Source organism: Falco biarmicus, chromosome 4 (assembly GCF_023638135.1).
Source record: "Falco biarmicus isolate bFalBia1 chromosome 4, bFalBia1.pri, whole genome shotgun sequence".
Lineage (NCBI taxonomy): Eukaryota > Metazoa > Chordata > Aves > Falconiformes > Falconidae > Falco > Falco biarmicus.
In genome coordinates, this window is record NC_079291.1 from 52,273,624 (window position 1) to 52,296,400 (window position 22,777).

Sequence of the window (22,777 nt, forward strand, 5' to 3'; positions counted from 1 at the left end):
GCAGGTGTGGAAGACAAGGTCTTTGTCACAATTATGGCATGCTTGATTATTTAGTGGGTTTTGAAATTCTTTTCTTTTTCCACCAATTCCTTCTACCACCATTAATTTCTCTTTAGTTCTTTATGAATTTCAAGAATATGAATACTCTGTCTAAAAAAGCACTTACAGCTGACAAAATGAAGAACAAAGTCCTCCTCCACATGGGAAGGGAAACAAGGCAGTGGCAAAGTTTAGCTGAAAGCATAAAGTCCTTACACATGTGCTAAGTGGATCTAAATCTCAACTTACCTTTCATCTGTGCCAGTATAAATAGTTGTAGGAGTCTCATGAAATGTAAGTCCCAAGAAGGCTTTGGCCCTAAAGGCCATTTCATCACCCTCGGTCAGATGAGAGGAGTCACAAGGGAGAAGGCTGCCGTGTATTGCATTTGTCAGTGACAAGATAGCTGATATCCCAAAAAGACATAAATACTGTGGATAGGAAGATCTTTATCCCTCTCTCCCTGAGTTGTCATGCTCTTAAGGGACAAGTGGAGCTGGTTGCCTCCTGAAAGGTATTCTGCTGTTGAAATGGTGTTTATCCCTTTTTAGGTTTTTGTTTCCCTCCCTGAATGTTTAAGTGATTTTTAAACATTTGCCTCTGTTTAAAGCCAGGACTTGAGATACAGGAACAAAGAAAAGCCTCAAATTAAAGTGCAAAAGATCTTGTTGCATATGAAAACAGCTATACTGATAGAGCCATAAATCGCATAAATGGATGTATGTACTACATAGATTTCATCAATAAAACTCAGGAAAAATATTCATGAACAGGTTATCCTTTGATTCTTCCATTTTTATTTGTTTCATGTTCAGTTGCCTCCCTTTTTCTATATTAATCTTGTTGAATGGGCCTTGGGAAATAACAGCAATTACAGAGTCAGTATTAAATCAAGAATAACATTTCTCTTGAATGCAGTATGAAATTAATTTCAAAATCTTCTTTTTCCCCCTAAATTCTTCCCTGTTGGTTGTTTTCCCCAAATGTATTCATGATTAGAAATAACTCACCGAATTTCTGTGACTACGTCTTGGTCTGTCTTTTGACTGTGAAGTGTTTATTCCAGCTTTGTTTAAGCTGCTTTGGTTGAACACTTTCAGCCACCTTATATCATTGCCTAAGGCTTTTAGTAGAGAGATGAACAAAACATTTCTATTAATATTCTGGAGTATTAATTTTTAAAGCATTACATTGGGAGAAATATGTGACTCAAAACTAGCTTATGCAACTGTGTGCACAAAGTAAAAAGAAAAGATCATTGCCATGGCTGAAACTAAAACTTAGTGGCTATCTGAGCTTTTTTGTGTTTCTCCCAGCTTTTTTCCATTTCTAGAGAACATCCAGTTCATGTCAAGGCAAGATAAGTACCAGTTGTAGCAAGCAGCAAGAGATGCTAGGAGGTCGTCTAATGAAAAAGATCTGGGTTTTGGTACTTCAGATTGAAGACGAGGGATGTTACTGGGTCCTCAGCTGCTTCTGAGAGTCTCATTAGTGGCAGAAACCAGATGAATTCTCATGCAGGAGGTTACTGGTTTTGTCTTTTGGCTCCAAATGTATCGTCAATAATGAAGTGCCCTTCACTGTGTTTGTCCTGTTGTGCCTGCTTATATCATGCATTAAGTCATTGATAACTCATTGTAGCAGTTGATCCTGTTGGGCATCTAACAAGTGGAAATGCCTATTTAGAAGGAGAAGGATACTAGAAAGAGGGTGGTTCACGAAGACTTCTCAGGCAGGAGGCCTGAGATGACAATACGTGTTACAGAGTATTTCTCTGAGCTGGTGGCAGAGTTCAGACGTGAGAAGGAGGTGCATTTTGATTCACTGTGGGATAAAGAAATGGTTGCAAGACATGGTGCACCAAGGAGATCAAATGATGTCTGGTAAATGGAACTACAACTTCAGAGCTTCTGAAAACATGAAACAGTTCAGGATGAAGCTGGAACTTGCTTCATGGTACTTACGAAGAAGGGACACCATACTGGCACTGTGGTTTTGCACTGTTGTACCAGTTGCAGTTTAAGACACCCAGGAGAACTCCAGTGCTATTTTGGAAAGCTCCTTTTCTTCATGTGGACTGTGCCAGCAAAAGTTACTGGAAGTGGTCTGGTTAAGATGGTGCTGATAATGAAGACAACTTAATCCCTCCATTGATTCAACAAAATCTGTTTATGCTTATTTTCAGGACAAGATTAAAAAATATTATACCTTGCTTTCTGCAACTCTTTGTGGGATTATGCCTTAACTTGGCAGTGTTTTGTGAGTAAGGTATAAGAATTTGGGTGGTATTTAGAAAATCTAATGTGTAGGACACAGACAAAATGCTCCTGTGATGATCACATTTTGCATATGCACCCACAACGCAGCTGTGGAAACATTTTTAAATAAGGAGATAAACATTAAAATAATCTGTGAAGTTTGCTTGTGGATGACAGTATTTGCTGTTCCATAAGGAGGACTGTGTTATTTCTTGGTCAAAACCAGATGAAGTCTGCTACCCTCAAATATTATATCCCTCCCCCAGTATCTCTTCATGAAATAGATAATTCTACTATGAATTTGTCTCCTTTATGCAACTCTTATTTCAGACTGGAGTAATACCTTTTCTTTCTTTTTTTTAGTTGGTAACTCTCCCTCAATGCTGCCATGTCTCGCTGATTCTCTTGTCCTGAACTCATATGCTAATGGTGCTGTAGGTTGCCCAGCTGGCCAAGAAAACCTCATTCGTAGCAGGGGGAGAATTACTATTTGCCTCGTGTTTCTGGCTGCTTGCTGTACCGTTGCATTGAACTACGAATAGAAGGGAAGGGTGACAAACTGCTCACAAGCATCGCCTCCTCCAAGCATGACCTGTTATTGCTCTGGCAATTATTCTCTGCCCTTTTTTTTTTTTTTTTTTTTTTTTTTTTTTTTTTTTTCTATGACTATGAGTGCTAGCATCCAGGTCTTAAAATCTTTCTGTCCTCTGGTTAGTAGTAAATCCATTAACGTCTGTTGAAGATGGTTGGTTTCTGGATTTGACATGTCTTTAAGAAATATTTCTCTGACTGCGTGTCACAGCTGCGTTATTTTTAAGATGACTTGGTGAAGGTTTGCCTCCTTCCGATCAGGCTGTTTGTACTAGCTCAGATATGCCCATGAACATCCAGTCACCCTGCTGCACATAGCAGCTAAGCGCTGGTAGCTGTCAGTGTGTAATCAATTGAAGCATGTTTCTGTACTTCTTTTATTAAATATGTGCATATTCAACACATTGCTTTAAAGAAAAAAATGACAATGCCTCCTTATTGGATTCTTTGTATTTATACTCTAAGCATTGAAGAGAGTCTGGTAATTATAAAGTTGTTTAAGCATTTTTGTTTTAAAATTAAAACTGAACTTGATAAAACAAATACAGTCAGTTGTTTAGTACTGACTAGTTCTTACATTCTTCTGATACTCAATTTAAGTGGACTTTAGCTGGGTGCAAATAAAAATATTAAAGGACTAGCAGTGCACACCATGATTTGTGTTCTTGCTGTCATCCAAATTCACAGAAAGAAGGAAACATATTAAAGAAATTTGATAAGACCAGGTGGTCTGAGTAAATAATTTCCCTTTCATTAACATATTCCCCTTATTAACTCTGTAATTAATTGTACGTAGCTAAGGAAAGCTATGGAAATTGCATTTTGAGATGTATCAAAGCTGACTTTATGCTTCAGACTTCCATGCAATTTACTATTAATGAAGCAAGAGATGGAGGCCCCAAATCTATAATTATTACTTACTATTTGAATGACAAGCAAAGAATTTTATCAGCACAGTTTCAAATGAAAGGGGATTAGCAGCTAATGTTGAAATTGTTAATCTTTCTTATTAAAATAATTTTGACGAGAGTGTTTAGCCTGAAAGAGGTTTCTGGAACATCATTTACCATTAAAACAGCTATTTTCTGAAGCTCGGTATGAATTTGTCTAAGTTTGACAGCAGGGTGCAAATATTTTTTAAATGAATGAATATTTTATGGGAGCTAAGGCTGTTCATGTGTGAGCTGATGCTGAGCTGCTTGCTGTGTGCATATTCCTGGAATGTGTAGCAGGATGGGATTCAGTATCCATCTTACCAAAGCAAAGATGTCTACTGAGATAACCACAGAAGAATGCTACAGCAGAAACATCTGAGAACTGGAAATCGCACCCAAGGCTTTGCCTGCACATGGCTGGTGAGCAGGTGGGAGCCGGGTCGGAGTGGGGCCCCAGATCTTGTTGATATTTTTGTGACACAGAAATAGCCTGTAATTATATTTGGTAACAATGTTGCTTCATCTTTAAATAGTGGTCTATTTCAAAGTAGGGCTACCTAAACATGAAGCAACATTGTTACCAAATATAATTACAGGCTATTTCTGTGTCACAAAAATATCAACAAGATCTGGGGCCCCACTCCGACCCGGCTCCCACCTGCTCACCAGGTGTTAATAAAATATGCTAAACATATTTTCAGTTTTGTATATTTTTATTAGTGTCATGTGCCTTGAGATGAATATTCAGCGGTGGGTGCTTTGTACCCACATGTATGCTTGTGTACAAATACCATTTACAGCAACAGTATCCTCATAGAAGTTTAGATAAATATTTGTGAGCAAAGATACAATATACGCATCTTTGAAGTGTTAACAAAAAACTGCTTGGCATTTTAAATTTTAAAACTTTTCCTTGCAATATTTGCAATTTTTATTTCTTATAGGAGTGTACAAATGAAGCTGACAAGGCTGTTTTCGCTCCTCGAGCTGAGGAAATTGTGAATATGTAGTGACATGAATGGTGAAAAGCAGAGCAGTGATAATTTACGAAGTTTAATTTGCAGTGGTCTCAGCCACATGAATACTGGAGATGTATGTTAAAGAACATTATTAATTTGCTTGTGTCCCGTTATAGAAAAAAGCTAATGTAAGAGATGTCACGACTTTGCCAGTGACAAATCTTACCAGCAGAATAGAGAAGAGATCATTTAAATGCTTTGATTAAAGCATTATATGCATGAGTAGATGGACTTTGTATCCATGCAACAAACCCCCACGTACCTGCTCTACCATGAGATTACTCCAAGCTTTACCTGTGTGTGGACCATGTGGGAACTTCATTGGGTTTGTGCAGAAGATTATGGGTTACGGAACTAACCTTGTGTCTGCAGTCCTCCAGGCGTTCCTTTGCAACGGTCTTGCAGGCAGGGTGGTGGTGTAGCAGAAGGTGCCACAGGCTGTACGTTCACTTCAGTCATCGAGCAGAGCCAAAGGGGTCTTAGCTTAAACATAGCAGTTGTTGAATAGCGTGCAGTAACAACACCTGGAGAAGCAGTTTCATTATAAAATCATGTTTTGTGTGTATTATAATTATTTGTTAGGTCAAAGGCATCAAGGGTCTGTGTTAATCTATAAGAATCATAACAAACCATGTAGACCACAACAGGAAGAGACAACCCCCAAACCCCCATGCCAGCATGGTAGGCTGGTGTAGTTAAGAGGTGGAATTTGTCGAGCATGACGCTAATGCAGAATCCAAACCCAAAGCTTTTCAATATGTAGGAGTATTTCTGATGCAGGTATTTATCTACTGCTTTAGTAGGAAGGTGCCCAGAAGAGTTGGTGCCCACAGCGACCACCCAGAAGCAGCAGCATAAAACCCCCAGGCAGTGCTGGCTCGCAGCAGGAGGGATGAGCTGCTGTTGCTCACACGGGCATGTGTGATACCTGAGAACAGTGCTCTCTTCTTTCCTCATTGCCTCCTTTCACCTCTCAGTGTCTTCGCATTAGACCAGTTTGACTGAAAGCATTATAGTAGTGTCTAATTGCTAGTGAATATACTCATGGTGCCTACTACGTTATTTCTTCTGGAAGTCCTATAATTATTTTTGTGTCATTTAAAGTTCTGCTGGAGTCAGGAAAACTCTGCAGTATCTGAGGTTATGCACCAGCCATGGACACACCATATGTGTATCCTCACAACTGAATTTTGAGAAACTTTGTCCTTCAGGTAGGATTCTGGGGCCTGATATAAGAAATTTTGATTAAAGTCACCCAGAGCCTTTCAACTCACTTCAGTAACCAAAATAATAATAAGCCAACTCTTACATAGCACTTTTGATCAGTAGGTTCAAAGCTCTTTTTAAAGGTCAATATCATTATCCTGTCTTTTTAGTCCAGGGAGCTCAGACACAGACAGGGAACTGTCTTGACCAAGACTAACCTTAAGGTCAGAAGCAGAGCCAGTAGACCTCCATTCCCTGGTGTCCCAGTGCTCTGCTTTCACGACTAATCATATTGGCTTTAACAGAAAAAGGATTGTATCGAAGGGTAATATTTTTGCCCTTTTTTGTCCCTCATTAGTCTTTTTTAAAACATGAAAGTATAAAGGAGTTCTGCACCTGGCTTTGTCAGATTTGATTCTGCAGGTTTAGTTTTGGCCTCGTTATCTAGGAGCAACCTATTCCATGTTTGGAGAGCCGGCTGAAAGGTATTAAATACACATTGGAAAAGATTGTGAAAACCAAACTGAGGATGGGCAATCTATGGTCTGCTACCTTCATGATAGAAAAGGATGCCATCTACTCACTTTTTTAGTCTCATCTGAATTGGTAACAGTTTTCTTCAAGAATATATTGCCAACCTGCTAAATCCTTAGCCATTGCACACACACACACATGCTGAATTTTAAGTTCTTTTGCTTTTTCCTTCCATTTAGCAGTAAGCCGTACTTGTACTGTCTCCTGGAAACTGCTGCGGTCGCCCTCTCAATGTTTCCTCCTTGGTCAGCATGTGAAGGGAAGTGTTCCAGGGAAAAGAAACAGCACACGAGGAAATGCTGACAGTTACCAGTTATGACCAACATTTGCTTCTTCCCATAGCTTTTTCTTCATTTGCTGTGTTCTGGTTTTTGTTCTTCTGATTTTCTTTCTTTGCAGTACAGTGTCATCATTTGCCTTCTTTATTGACCTCTACAGTCTGTTCCTGGCTTCTCTTTCTGTCCCCTTTCACATTGTCTTTCTCTGGTTTTTATTTTGCCCTCTGTCACTTCATATGTTCTCGTCTGTGGATTAGACCAATGTTCCTCAAACTTCTTTAAAGTGTTAACCCTTATTGGCTTCCATGGAAACCCAAAAGTCCCAGGAGCAGGTAGGATGTCTTCAGCTTATGCACTTCTAAAGATTTTCTACCATCTCTTCACAATCCCTTTTGAATCCTTTCATGAGAAAAATACTTGAGAATCACTGAGCTAGGCCAGCCTCATCTGAGAGTCCCAGGGAGCACAGATAAAAGGTTACCTAAAAAATGGGACGCTTCCCCTAGATTTGGGAGCTGGGTAGATGCCAGCTGCATCTTTCTCATGGCCAGCGTTGCTTGGTCTCCTGCCACACTCACAGCCATGTTGAACCAATGTGCGACGTGGAAGGGATAGGGCAGGAGTCAGGCATGTCTTCTCCCATAGTCGTCTCCATTAAGTCCTGAAAGTACATCTGTGGAAAAAAGTGTTCCTTCACTGCTCACTGTCCTCTTTGGCAGCTACTGTAATGGATTGCTTCTCTGCAGCTTGCAGCATGCAAATATGGAACTTCCTAGGTCAGGTATGTGGTTCCAAAATGGTTTTGAGTGTGAGGATTTGACCATTGAAGATGTTCATGGAGTCTAAAGTTTCCTGTCTCTGACTGTTATGGATGTTTTCTAAGGAAAAGGCTGATTATCCAGTCTGTTCTTTCCCTGCTTTTTCTCACAGGTGACCATATGTTCACTTGTGCTTATGCATATTCTGCTGCTAGGCTGTGGGTATGGCGTGGATTGCAAGAGTTCTTGGATTTCGTCTTGCATATTCTCAATATTCACACAAACCTCTCTGTGTGTTTGTGTACAGACTCTCATTATCAATTTTAATACCTTTTTTTTTCTTTTTCCCCAAAAACCATTGAGAATCAGAGTGGCTTTTCTTTATGAGTCATAATTTGTTCCTAGAGAAGCACCTTTTCACTTTCGTTCACATATTTAAGAGTAGTAAGAGTATTACTGCTTATCCCTTTGCTGTGGCAGGGATGTTATGTCTGTAGAAATAATATTTTCCTTTCTGCCCTCAAGATGGCTACTGTCTAGCAGAGGCATAATTTGCCAGACTATCTATAAATCATGTGCTGAATCTCTTTGATGTACTTGGTCATGGTTGCCTGGGTTTTCCTAGTCTCATTATCTCTGAAGAACTTGACCAGGCTTGAAGAGATTATTTTTAAACATGACGTTTTCAGAATTCTATATTTATCTCTTGGTAATTTTTATATATAGTAAATGAAGATGACTGTAGAAGTGCTCTGAAAAGAAACACAGACTTTAATTCATTAAATTTTAAATTTGCAAATACAGTACCCAACCGGGAACCCAAATTTAGATGCTTAATTGAGTTAACGGGGGTTGGAGAGGAAGAAGGCAGGGAATTTGGTTTTGTGTTTTCAGCTAGATAATTAACATGTAGTAATGTATTTTTAAAGTTTTTGTTTCAGGCACACAACATCATTAGCAGGCATATAAATGAATCACAAATATGTCTTGGATTGTGGTACGGTGTTCAAACCATTTGTAAAAAAAAATGAATTGAGAAGAAGGATCATCTGAAAAATAGGTTTAATGTGTAAGAAGAAAATAGCAGTTTCCTGTGAGAATGGAATTGGGTGTCAGTATTTATGACAAAGAGGCAAAGGACTTGATTTGTATATTTTTTCTGCAGTTTTTCTGCTGGTTTTTATTCAGCTGTGTAGCTTGTGCTTTTACTTTTTAACAGAGCTACCAGAAGCCCTTACCAAAATGTCTCAGTTGACAAATTCAGCTGACACTGTCCTTGGCATCAGTTTCTATACTGCAGAGTTGTCTTTAATGGGGAGGTTTGGGGTTTCTTGTTTTGGATTTATATTCATTTTTAGGAAATGTCAAGACTTATCCCATGCTGTGAAATAGTAGTATTTGGCTAAGAGGTTTAGTCCTCTGTTTTTTGAAAGAATATTGTTTCTTTATTTAAAGGTTATTTATTATTTAAGATTTTTATTGTGAAATCTGTTGTGAAATTTTGGCTAATCCATCATTTAAATCTTTTTTATTTCATTTGGCATGTCTTTGTATAAATAGAATCTTAACATGTGTGTAAATTAAATTCCTCTACTTCTACTCATCAACCACTTAAACCCTGCATTTCTAAACAAAACCCCCAAACCAAAACCTGTTCTAATTCCATTAGAGTCAGAACATTTGGTGCGGTCTAATTACAAAAATGTTATCAGATAGGGATTCATGAAGGTTGCACGACCTTCAGTCCTGTCTCTAAAAATTGTCATGGGAAAAAGAAAAACCAGCGGTCAAGAAGACTTGAGTTCTGCGTTCCCCTGAAAAATAAGTGGTTTAGGATCATATTCTGTGACCCTGAGAAATTCACTTCGATGTTTCTGCCCTTTCATTTCCCATCTGTAAACGGTGATGATACTTGGCCCCCCTGCCCAGTAATGTGAGTACTTTCAGACAGTGGGACAGAAGGAGCTATAGAAATACAGAGACTGTAAGGGGGCAAATTATATTCGTTTAATGGTAATCATCTTCTCCTTTTTCTTGAGGTTTATTTCAAGCAAAGTAATTGCAGGGGTGAAACTTCATAGGCATAATTTAGATTTCAAGAAAGGGGGTAAGGAGGAGGAGATGGGGGTGGTTGTATTTTAAGACCTAGAAGACACCATTAAGTAGCTGATAATCCTTGAGAAGGAGTTCTTCGTAGAGTGAATTTCTTTATCTTCTGCTAAATTTAGAGAGCCAGGTAGAGTAAATATTTCATAGTTAAGCATTCTAAATTTTTTTAATGTTTAATTTCTTGGCTACATTTCCTTTCAAAGGCATATCTGCCTTCATCATTCCAATTCTAGCAATGTTTAGCAATCACATGTATTTTCCAAGATTTCCTCCAGAGCTGAAAACCTGCGTCAGTCCACACCAGGTTGTATCCAGTCATTTCATTGGGATTTCATTGAGCACCTTTGGCAGCTGGGAGCTGTAAGAAAAGGGATTAGCGAGTGTTTGTCTGACACACACTGATCCCAGCACCTGCTGATTGGATTGAAGTAATCCTTTTACAAGTTACAAAACTCTATTATCAAAGCATTAAGAGAGGGGGAGGCAGTGTTATACGCTACATCAAGGGTATATTAATTTAGGTAAACAGAACATAGGTTGCCATTTAATGTACTTGTGAATTACAGTCATTCTTGCAAAAGTTGCACAATAGTCTAGTCTGGTAGATAATGCCATACGCTGCTCGTGCAAAGATGACGCTTCTCTAGAAACCCAAGGACAATCACTTAAAATTATTTTAGATGGCATGCTTAAAGCATGACTGCTCTCTGTGCACATGCTTAGTTGTTTACAATAATCTTTACATCTAAAAATGTAAAATTGAAACTATGGAATACCATTCTTTATTGTTGGCTGACATCACCATGGAAGTTAATTTATTTCTGGATAATACAACCTATTTGAAACAATCTAGGGATATTATTCTCAACTAGGCTGAATAGCTGCTTTGTCAGAGAATTGCCTCCCTCTGTTTTCTTTAGTTTTCCTTCATCACCTACCATATTATGTATGATATTAGTAGCGTTTTACTGCAAATTACTAGTAAAGTTTCATTGTAGTTTTCAATACTTAATTGAAAAGACTTCGAAACTGCTCTCTCACTGGTGTAATCAGGTACTGAGAAATACGAGAAAAATTAGATGAGAACACATTATGGTAGTAATGTGGCTGCAAACACTGAGGAGGAAAAATAATTTCTCGGTGTTATTTTATAAAGACAAAATAAAAATTCCCAGGTTTTTATTTCCTAGATTTTTTCATTTCTGGTTACCTTAGACAGTTCTTGCTGATAAAATCAGGAGATCCGGGATGGCACAAGTTAGAAAAGAAGAAGGAGCCTTCAGCCTGAAACGACAGACTAACCAGATAATGAAATCCTGGCCCAGTAAAGTCAGTACCGTTGCCATAGGCAGTAGTGGATGCAGAATGCTCCCCAGGAGTGGAAGTATGTGAGGCTTTATAGACAGATGTTAATTTACTGAGTTTTCTTCCAGATAACGAGTTTTGTGAGATAATGACAATGAATTGCCACAACAGAATTTTTATTTTTATACATATATATAAACTTCATGTAACTAGCTCAATAAAATCACTTGACAGTTAGCATTGAAAACTTGAATGGCTGTGTTAGGACCAGAGCTAGTGCTTTTAGCAGCAGTTACGCAGTGACATTTCAGAGATGGGGCTGGTCTTGGTTAACAGCTGTAGGCTCTGCATTACTGCAGGTTGGTTGTGTCAGAGCATCAGAAACAACTGTGGTGCTTCCATAGAACTAGAACTGTTGGAGAAAACTGATTTTCTTAACATGTTAGTTGATCAGAAGACTTAAATTGTTTTGGGATGGTGCATCCTCTCTTTAAATAAAGTATGCTTTGTGAAGGAAGAAAGATAGGAAAGGTATGGGCATAGTTTGGCTCTGCTCCTGTGTTTTCTTCTACGTAGGCCACCGCTGAGAGCATTCTTCTTGGAAACACGGGTGATGAGCTCCCAGCCTTCGGTCTTTGCAAGAACACCACAGCAGCTCAGGGAGAAAGACCAACCTTCTGTAAACAAGGAAGAGCCCAAAGTAACCTCAGTATTGCTATGAGACGGTGTTAGGAGATGTGAGAAATGCTTAGAAGATGTGAAGAAACACTGGGGTGCACTGCATGATCTGGCTGTGGCTCAGGATTCTAATAGTGACTAAAAACTCTAAAAGCTCAGGGACTTTTATTTGAGCACGTCTGGACAAGTGTGGGTGCACCAAAATAGAAGAATAAAGTAATCATAATTTTATAAAAGAGGAGTGGGGAGAAGGAAAGAGGAGAAGAGAAATGAACCTTTCTGTTGCTATTCCCTGAGTCCAGACTCCAGCCCTAGAAGATAATGGAAGTACATATTAAAAAAAGAAATTGCTGATTATCTAGCAAGAGATTTTTCAAGGGCATGAAAGGGAGATAAGTGTGAGGGTCTCATTTAAGAGGATGGGGAAGGCTGGAGTCTTTCCTTTGTGCATTTGCTAATCTCCTCCATCCTTTCCCTTGGATAGCTGCACAATGAGTAAGAATGTGCATAATTTTATGAAGAATAAATCTTGCCTGGACAAACTTGATTGCTTTGTATTTAACTAAAACTACAAAACCAGTAGATGAAGGGAAAACAACAGAGGTGATATATCCAGATTTTAATAAAGCCTTGAAACTGTCTCATGAACACTTAATTGATAAATTAATGTCCATTTTTTAGTAGACAATTAAGTGAATTGAAATGTGGCTAAAGGATGATATACAAAAAGTAGTGATCAAAAGCTAGGCATGGGAGTGTCTGGCAGAGTACAGGAATTGCTGTTAGATCCAATTATATTTGACTTTTTAAATAATGATCTGGAAGTGAATGCAATTGACAGTGGCTTTTACATATGGTACCACAGTGTAAAGTTCTGCACAGAAGTGATGACGGAGTAATTAAAAAGTTTGAAAACCTTAGACCTGAAAATACGTACAACAAATAACTTATCTTTATAGAAAAGACTCACAAGAAGAGATGTCTATAGTTTGCATAGATGTATCAATTCATGATTTGTGAAGACACTGAAATATATACAAGCAGAAATTATACAGAGCCGCAATGGTCTGTATAAGCAGACCAGGGATGAAGTAAATGGATTGTTAACAATGGGTAGCAAATTAATTTTGCAATAGAAAAGCAATACTATTGGCATCCCTGTGAAAAAGCCATCTCAAATGAGGACTTATGTTCCTTATTGAAAATATTTAAGTATTTCCAGGAATACAGTGTATAGTTAGAACAGTTTGTATCCCGAGAAGTAGTAATGAATGGTGATTTAGGCTTCTCCATCAGATACAGGACACTTAAATGTTAGAAAGTTTCATAGTGAAGTACAAGAAACCAGACATTACCTGAATCAAATAGGCTGCTTCTGTCTCTAAATTCTATAGCACTGTGAGTACTGTGAGTGAGAACAGAGAAATTTACTGTGAAGCCACTAATGATAAGGTATTAAGCCAGAAAAAGGAAGGAGAAAATCATGTGCTGTGTTGAAAGTAAATTGGATTTATGCAGAAAAGTATTCCTCTTGCATATAGTCAATGCAATATGTGCTGAAGAAGACAAGTTTAAGCAGAATAGCAGAAATGCTTGGGCGTCCTGTGCCAGAGCAGTGTAGCCTACAAGTTAGCAAGGAACAAAGGAGAAAAAACACCCTTTACTTAAGTGAATTGGAGAAAACAGCAAAACAAATTTTCAAGTATGGTCATTTAGCACACAATTTGCTATATAGTAGCTGGGCTAGTTCTCTGCTTTCCAAATTCCTTCTGAGGAGTCCAGTGAAGCACCAGAACACTGCATGGCCCTCTGCATCTCTGGAAGAAGCGGCAGCAGTTTGGCAGCAGTGGCTGTCACACTGTAAGGTGATAGGTGTGGATTGGAGTGGTCACCATTCACCAGGATTAAGGTAATGTCCCATCCACTTCTTCAGATGACATTTGAGATTCGATTAGACCTGTCAAGGTCTGTCAATTTAACAGTTGCTCATCTTTTCATTAAAAGAGACATCCTCAGTCACGAAGAGTGTCTGATCAAGTACTGTATTGGAAACGTTGTCAAAAATAATTGCTTTTTGTGATAGCTGAACATCAGGAAATAAAATAGGTGTTTAAAAAACAAATATCTTGACAGATGCAAACCATACTATCTCTGAAGAAGGTATTTGGAGACCAACCAGACAATTAGAATTTAATTGTTAAATTTGTTAACGTTAATTTAGTCACAGAGCATGCACTGGATGCCACTCCTTGAGTGAAGAAAAAAGTAAAGAAAACCAAAAGTGGTTTGACACCATATTACAACATCAGTTCAGAAAGTTTTTACCAAAGCCAAGCCAGGCTGCTGTGCTGTGTCCTTGTGCCTGTGTTCGGGCATGCTGTCTTAATATTTGCTGCTGGACATGGTTCTCTTGGCCAGAGACTCATTGTCCTTGGAACAGTTTTTCATCCTCTGTCGGAAAGCTCATCTTTTGCCTTATGACTGGCATGATAATTATAGGTTACAATCACACAATAATAATAGATTTTACAACATAACACACACCCCCTCTACGTAATGTCGCTGCATCCTCATCTCCATAACACGTTTGGTAGCAAGAGTGTCTCATCTGTGTGTAGAAGAGTAAGTACGAACTGGGCTGCCAGTTATCTCTGCAGGTGAGGTGCTGTGGAAGGAAAATTAAGACTTAATGAAATTTAAGATACATCAGGAGATTTGTCCAAGCAGACCGTATTTGTTTAAATAGTAGCATATACTTGGGATTACAGGACTTGTCTTGATGTGGGCATATTGGTGAGACCGGACCTCTATCTTTTTCAGCAGTTTTTGAGGAGCATTACAACGGTGGTGACAACCTCTATTTATTTTACCTGCTGCTCTGGGACATGGAAAATCATGTGCATGTTTGACATGTTGGTAATGAATTTCTTTTGTACCAGGCAAATGCTGCAGAATGTCTCATGAAAACATCCTAATTGAGGAGTGGATTTGAGTAGACATACATACTCTAAAATATCAGAAGTTCCACTCAATTTAATGTACATCCAGTGGCTCCCGAGAGAGTGTTTCAAAATCACTAAGCTTCTGTTTAGCAAAATGGGGATGAGCGTAGGGGCTCTGAAGGACTGTAAATGAAAGATTACTTAACTCTGAGGGAATTGTCTGACTCCTGAATGTTTTAAAGTGAGCTTCTTTCTCGGTATCTTTTTTTAAATGTGTGTAAAGCAGATACTTACATTGTGCAGAGCCTTCCATGGGTCTGTTCGTATAGTCGAAACACCTTTTCAAGATCTGTCAGGAAGTGCCCTGTGAATCTGATCCATGCAGCGTAGGTGTTGAAACTGCATGAAAAGTCCTTGTCTGGTTAAAGATTTTAGTGTGTTTTCGTTTGAACATTAATCTTTACGCTCAGGATTCCCTGAAAAAGAAACGTAAAAGTGAAAAGGGTATTCCTTTTTAGAGGAAGATGAGGTTTTGAAAAATTTGTGTGCGCTAAAAGCAATCAAATAACCTTAACTTTGTCACATTTGATGATTTTAAAAGAAAGTATTTTTTTTTAATACAGTCCTTGAAATCATTAAACAGACAAGTTGGAGCCAACAAGAGGCTCCTTGCTACATACAGCCCTGCCTTAGCAATCAAATGTTCATGCCCCTTTTCCTGCAGCTTCATGGATCTCTGAGTATTTTGGAGAGATTCAGTGTTGGCAGATCTGTATATTTGCATAAAATGTCCCTGAAGTCTATGGGACATTGGTGATGGGCATGTCAAAATGAATCAGATTATAAAATTGTGGTTTAAAATGGCAAGATGCTACGGGCTGGTCCTTGACTGCCTGCTCTCTGCCTGCTGCATGCTAAACAGCTTCTCTGAAGCCAGGATTCTTGGCTCAGTGTTATTGTAAGATTTTGCTATTTTTCGCCTTGGCCTCATAAAAATTCTTATATACCAACTAGTCTCTGCTCAGGAAGGATTATCTCTTTTTTTGTTAAATTCAGTATACATATCCAGGCACAGATTTGCTGGGAGAAAAGAATGGGATCTTTAGCCTCCCTCCTTTCCACAGTAAAAAGTCTTTTGGCAAGGACAAGGAAACTATCGGAGGATGGTTTCCTCCCATTACCTCGCAGGTTAAGGCTGGGAACGTGTTGGCTGACCTGCTCCCCTAACACATGACGGGGCCGCCCAGCTCTCCCAGCTCCCCATCCGTCAGGTCACGGCTCTGTCCACCACGATGCTTTTTCCTTCATTATAGAAAAGAAGCAATCACACAGTAGGTGTTTTGATTGTATCTAGGCCACCATTATTTTTTACCTCCTTTAGAAACCTTTCTTCTAACACAATATATTTCTATGTCCTTAAAGATATCCTTTCTGGAAGCGTCACTTCTTGAATTGCTTTTCAGTAACAGGTTTGATTTACAAATCTCGTGTAAAGACGCACACACCCGACAAACCCTGCACAAAACAAAGCTGTGTGTCAGGGGCTCTTTTATAACCGAAAAACCATTCAAGCTGCAAGAGAGAGCAGTATCCTGCTTCGCTGGTGGGGTGGGAAGCGTGGTGGAGCGACAGCTTTAGCAGAGTTCCCATTTGGTGGAAGACAAGCTGCAAGCTTTTTTGCACCTTCTGTTAAACCTGCTGAGAGGGCATGAGAGCCTTTCTTCTTTAAAGCATGTTTGGGAAGAACAATTTGACATAACAGAGATTGTCTGTGAAAAAGGTTTTCTAAGCAATTAAACTGCTTTTTATACTTTTCAGTGAATCCTTTCCAGGAGCTTTTTCTAGACAAGTGTTGCTGCAGATTGGGCTGTATTAGTGAGTGCTCCAGCAGGAACCTCTTTGACGGATGGTTGGGCCAGAGACACCCACAGTGCTGCTCCTGACCCCCATCCAGACCCTGAGCCTGTCCCCCTAAACAGTCTGTTTTGATCTGGTTAAGGCTGTTAACTTCAACCTACCTTGTAAAGGTAGTAGGGATGTTACAAATATGAACTGGATGTAATGTGAGATTATTCTGCTGTTTACTCTAGGAGCAAATGACAGTCTTTGAAAGGAAATTTGGCTGTGTAAGTAGGCTTAGAGCACCAGGTGATCACTTTCTTAATTTTCATGTTAAAGGGAAAGGAAGATTTCTGGTTTTCCTCACCCTTCCTCCTATCTGCTCTCTTCCCCTCACTTACCTGGATGATTTTCAGGTCCGTGGGGTGAAGGAATAGGGTTTTAGTTCACTTTTGGAAAACCTTTGGAACTGAATTCCCAACACAATACTGAATCTCTAGCTTTGGGAGCTCTGCAAAAACTGAAGACCTGCACCAGTGACCTGCACCAGTATACTCCAACAGACAATTCCTGCCACAGCCAGTTAATTTTGCTTTGGTGATGCTTCTCCTAACACTGTTGACTTTACTGAATGCCAGTTACAATCTTTAACAACGTACATTAATATTAATTAACAGCACCTTCTCAGTTCAAGGCACCCTCTGTGCCAGTCCATGTGCAGGACGAGTTCCTAATGACCTGGTACTTGAGCCATGACAGTTCAGCCTGGCAATTTTTTAATTCTCCTCAACAGCTGTATCGTTGTTATGACTTGCATATGTGCTTGAACTTCAGTTTTAAAAGCCTTTGGTTTGACGTGAGCTGTTGTTGTAGTAAGTAGTTTTTATCAATGGGCTCTTGTTTCTTTTTCATTGCCTGATGAAAGAGACATTTGGGCTTACATTTTCTGGGTGCTGAAGAAGAAATAGTTCTCTCCTGAAGCTCGGTAGCTGGGGTTTTCAAGCATTTCTTCTGTGTTAGCACTGGTACATGTTAGCATTCTCATTTTGTATGGCACAAATAAGCTTGAACTCTGTTAAGTGAATGAATTAGCCATAAGACTGAGTGTGTTTTGTCCCCAAAGCTCAGGATTCTCATGCTTTCTATCCTGAGATACATGCCTTTAGCTTAGCTTTGAGTCTGGACAAGTCAGTGCTTAATACAGTATTCTTTTAATTCCAGTCCTACATGGAAGACCATCTGAAAAACAAGAATCGTCTGGAGAAAGAATGGGAAGCTCTGTGTGCTTACCAGGCTGAACCCAATGCCACCACCGTTGCACAGCAGGAGGAAAACATCCAGAAGAATCGCTCACAGGCTGTAGTACCATGTATGTATGCTTAATTTGGATGATTGCATTGTAAGTTCTTAATACATTTCTCAATATCTTGTGCGCAGGGGTTTGAAAGCTGCAGATGACAGGCAAACAGAATACAGAGTAGCTTATACGTGTACCAGAAAACTGTAGCTACAGCTGTGGGCTGGGTGCATGTCCTGTTCTAATATCAGATGCTGTTTATCTCCTTGTAAGTTGCATATATGTTACAAACATGCAGAACTATGTCACATAGCACTGCTGCTGCAGCTGTGCTGTCTCAAGAAATTCAGTAGCCAGAGTGCTTTTCAGTGCTGGAATGCACTTTCTGCACAAGAGTGGCATCTGTAGCCATTCAACAGAAAGAAGTTTGGCTTGTGTTTAAAGTTGGTATCATGTCCATCCAACAGTAATACCAGCAGTCTATAATCAGAGCTAGATGATCTGTTTATCAGATACTCAGCTGTACTGAATGAGCCCCTTTAGGCTTCAGTGGATAAGCTTGCAAACTGGCTTCTCTCTCTGCTAGGCTTAGGATAAAAAGAGAAAAAAAAAAAAAAAGGAAAAAAGCAGTCAGTGTTTATATTCCTAGAATCTGCTCTTTCCTGTAAGCAGCCACCTTTCTGAGCTTGAAATAAAAGCAACATATTTTTCCTATGCAAATATATGTATCTCATAGATTACATTGGTAATCTATGGCCACACATTTTATTAAGCAACCAATGAAACAAAACTGGAACTGAGAATATATGCACAGACCACAGCAACAAAGATGCTCTCAATCAGTGTGCCCACAATCCAGCTGGGTAGCTTGGCAAACTTATGTAGCTATTTTAATTTTTAAAGTGCCCTGAAAACATTAATTTTCCCTATGAGAGCCTTGAGTAAGTACTATTCCTCCTTTAGAAATGGGGAGATGACAGGTGACACGTTAAGTAAATGTCAGAGCCAGATTTAGAGTAAAGATTCTTTGGAAGTACATGATAACTTAACTGAGCCCATCGGTCCTTGCATATTACCTTCAGCTGGGTTTTGCTGTCTTGTTTATGTAGTGGCTCTTTTTGCTATACTCTGCTGCTTAGGAGAGGACTGCATTGGTTTGGCAATACAAATTCTCCTGAGTAAATACGGTGCTGGTTGAAAGCCTTTTGGGGCAACAGCAGCAGTTTGCTGACTTCCATGTGTTTTGGGATCAGGTCTGTAGAAAAGTTCTAGAAGGAGTCACAATGAAAGTTAAAGGAGTGCAAGTTCTGTGATCTTTTCCATCCTGAAAAAATAGCATTTAACTGACATGATAGGAAGTGAAAATTACTCCATGATAATGTGTATTGATCCAAGTTAATCTTCCTGCTTAAAACGTTCTTTTCAATGTGGGCTTACAGTCAGACCATCTTGAGCTATTCCAAGTCCCTGCTCATAAATTAAGCCGGATTGTTTCTGGTTGCTGCCCTGGAGACAGCATGGGAGCCATAGATGTTGCCAGAATTTGATGTTGGTTATTCAGGCGATGTAGGAAATGAGTCTGCATGATACAACGAGCAGTGAGATAGGGACCCTCGGACTAGACAGTTCTAGCTCTGAATCCAGCTGCAGCAGTGCTAAAGAGCAGAGGTTTTTAGCTTGGGTGTCACGGAAGTATTTTCAGAGCTAAGATAGTCTGTTTCTTTTCTTTATATTGTACCATGTGGATGGAACAGCCTACAGTGATCAGCCTTCAGCTGACAAGTCTCTGCCATTGCTTCTTCCATGGCATATTGTTACGCCTGTTCTTCCCATGGCTGAGCCTAGACTGAATCAGCACTGCCTGGGAAGGTATTTGGACATGGACAGGCTGGCTGCAATTTTTCCTGAAGCTTTAGTTAAAAGTATTTTGCCACATTTAAAAACCCATAGTACTTTTCCAAGAGTAAAATGCTGGGGTTTGGCTTTGTTACAATGTGGAAGTTTCTCTTATAGCCGTTAGTGGACTGGGAACTTTCCTTTTTGACTGAATTGCACAAAATTACCTGGCCTCACTTTCTGAAGTTGCTGCACACTGGTAAACAGCTGTCATGTTATATCCTTAAAACTACTCAGATATTGGGTGGAAAGTGTGGCATAGAGTTTAAACAATATTACGTTTTGATAAGGTGATGGTTATTGTAGACTTTAAGATTAGATTGAGATCAGGGTCCAGTTCGCCCATTTTTTTTAACTATATTTGACAATAAAACTATGGCAAAAACTCACAGATTTGCTTAATAATAAATTAAGAAGCAAAACTGATATGCTTTTGATACGCTACAAAGTTGTTATGCTACATGCAAAGTATTCTCACAGAGTAATGCCTTGTTAGCATTTCCTTATCCCTTTCATATTCATAATCACCTTGACAAGGTAGAACAAGATTGCCAAGTCATGTGAAAGATTTCGTCTTAGGAAGGCTTCAAAGAAGCTTTAATATCACGTTGTATTTACTTTGCATTTTCCTTTCTTAACCAGTCTTAAAATAATATGACTTTTTTTTTTTTACTGATTACATAACTGATATAATTTCTAGATTAACGTTATCTTTAATCTCACAGTTTTATCAGAGTTTACTCTTATACCTATCTTCTCTGTTTACAAATAGCTTTTAAAAAAATTGGTAGCAGAACACCTTCACACTGCACTTAAATGACTAGTTTGAAAAATTCTAACTATTGAAGTAACTTGGACCTTCTAGATTAACAAAACTGCATCCTTTTATCCAACCAACAGGCAGATTGATGCAATTTAGGGAAACGGGATACCTTTTTTTTTTTCATCTGAATACATGAGCAGCTCAATTTGTTGATGCCCAAGAAAAAGCTTTCCAGACTTTATTTTCTCTTCTTGCATCTCTGCAAAATAAAGCCATCTCAATAGAGTCAACACTATATGGTTTTACTTATGTATACCATTAATACCTGTAGGTATTTTAAACATTTGGCAAACAACTGTTTGCAGTGAACATCTGTCAAAAGCTGTCTACCATAGCAGTGTCCGTGGGTCATGGTATACATCACAGCAACACGCTTACCTCTGTGCTTTGGTTGTCCTCTAAAGGAAGGCAGAGCATTTGTGGGCAGAGTGTGAGCCCAGCTCGGAGGCTGGGGTGCAGTTCCAGCAAAGCCAGGGGATGTGCCGAGGATGGGAACACCTGAACAGGGGTGCTTGCTCTGGGTGTGTGCATTATCCGTGTCGGTAACGCATGTACAAATAGTGCTCTGGAATAAATGAACTTGATTTCAGTTCACATCTAAGAAGAAGAGTTCCGTTTTGTGCAAATAACCTATGGGCAAAATAATGATAACCAACAAATATGATTCTTCACAGTCTTCAGACTGCTCCTCTTTTGCTCCTCAGTAGTTCTTCACTTTCTTAGTGTATTTCTGTACCATGCTTTGTATGGGGGAAAAAGAAATCTGTCTAAATCTAGAAGCAATGATGATCTGGGCAGAATGTGCCAGGTTGATTGTTTTGAGATTTGCTCTGCTCTGTGATGCCTGGATTCAGACCACCCAAAGTCACCCATGTGCCTTGTTTCCAGCCTTTGTTAGTTCTGTCCCTTCAGAAGTATCTGACTGAAAGCAGGCAGAAGACAGAGAGAATTAGATGTGAGGAAAAAGATGTGAGTCTTATTTTTCCAAGCCTTCGACCTTCATCTGAAAAACAATACAAGTAATAGATCTTCATTGAGTTGCAGGGCCACTGTGAGACTGTGAGATGGCATACTGCTCTAGTGTTGGTCACTGTTTAAATAATCCAGATAGGTATGGCCTTTTGTGCCCAACTCGGTTGTTTACACACAGGAATCCAGTGCCATTTGAGATGCCTAAAGTACCGAAGGTACCCACGCAGAGCCAGTAGGTATAACACAGACCCTGTGGGAGACCTGTGCCCCCCTAGCTGCTGTCCTGAGAGTCCTTAGGGAACCTCAGATATCACCAGAAACCTACAGATATCACCTCAGAAATACGGAGGCATTGAGTCAAGTTCTCCGGGCATGATTCTGTGAACTTGTAGATTAAGATGCCTAGATGTAAGTGTTTCCATGTAGCTGCCTCCATACGAGCCAGGTGTCAAAGCACTTGTTACAGCCAGTGAAGGGCTAGTCAGTGCAGTGGCATCAGGAGAGCTGTGCAATGGCCAGAAGTTGGTATTTGGTTTACAGGGAAATTAATAGCTCTAGGATGCCCTTGTGTATCCTGTGTGAATTTCAGGTGCTGGTCCAATAGAGTGCAAGCCTTTAGGTCTTGTGTCGTACTCGTTAGCCTTGTGCAGTGCCTCACCTACTCTACAGTTTCTCAAACAGTACAACACGTTCATGTTTGGCCAATTAAATCAAGCTCCATTAAGTCTAACCTGGTCCACATGAAAATACCTGTATGTAGACACCAAAACTTAGGTTTCTCAGTCTAGAAAAAGAGTTTTTATATAATGCTATAAAACTCATTTGTGTTTTATATTCATATAAAAACTCATGTGTGTTTGCTTTATATTTTGTCCTTTACCCTCTGTTCTTTATATTTTATAGTTTATATATATATAAAATATGGTAGTGCTACATTTCTCCTCAGCTATAGGTTAGCACTAGCCTTCTTGTTTAAGAAGCCTCTCTCTGCCGCACATATCCATCTATACGTTTTGCTTTTCTTTCAGCTGTGGCTTGGCTGGAGCAATAGCAAATGCAAAGTACTTCAGCATTCAGCAGTAGCTGTTGTGGGTATTTGAAATAATGTCTAGTTGTAGCTCGGCCAGATTGCAGTAGCTAGTAACATCATTTGTCTTTTCTCTCACTTCCTGATTACCGTCCCTCTCCTCCTATTTCTTCATCCATCTTTCTTTCTCACTTTTTAGATTGATCTTATATATCTTCCTTTTCTGTCACCCCCTTCATTCTTTTTATTTCCTGCTTCTCCTGCTTCTCTT

The 22,777-nt window shown here is 39.4% G+C and overlaps 1 protein-coding gene across 1 annotated transcript in view; it reads left to right on the forward strand.

Moving 5' to 3' along the window:
* Window positions 1-22,777, forward strand: part of PTPRN2 (protein tyrosine phosphatase receptor type N2) — a 663,537-nt gene that overhangs the window by 582,125 nt on the left and 58,635 nt on the right. The window contains exon 15 of the mRNA XM_056337581.1: window positions 17,713-17,860. Coding sequence (XP_056193556.1) covers window positions 17,713-17,860 — 148 coding nt within the window. The remainder of the gene's footprint in view (window positions 1-17,712; window positions 17,861-22,777) is intronic.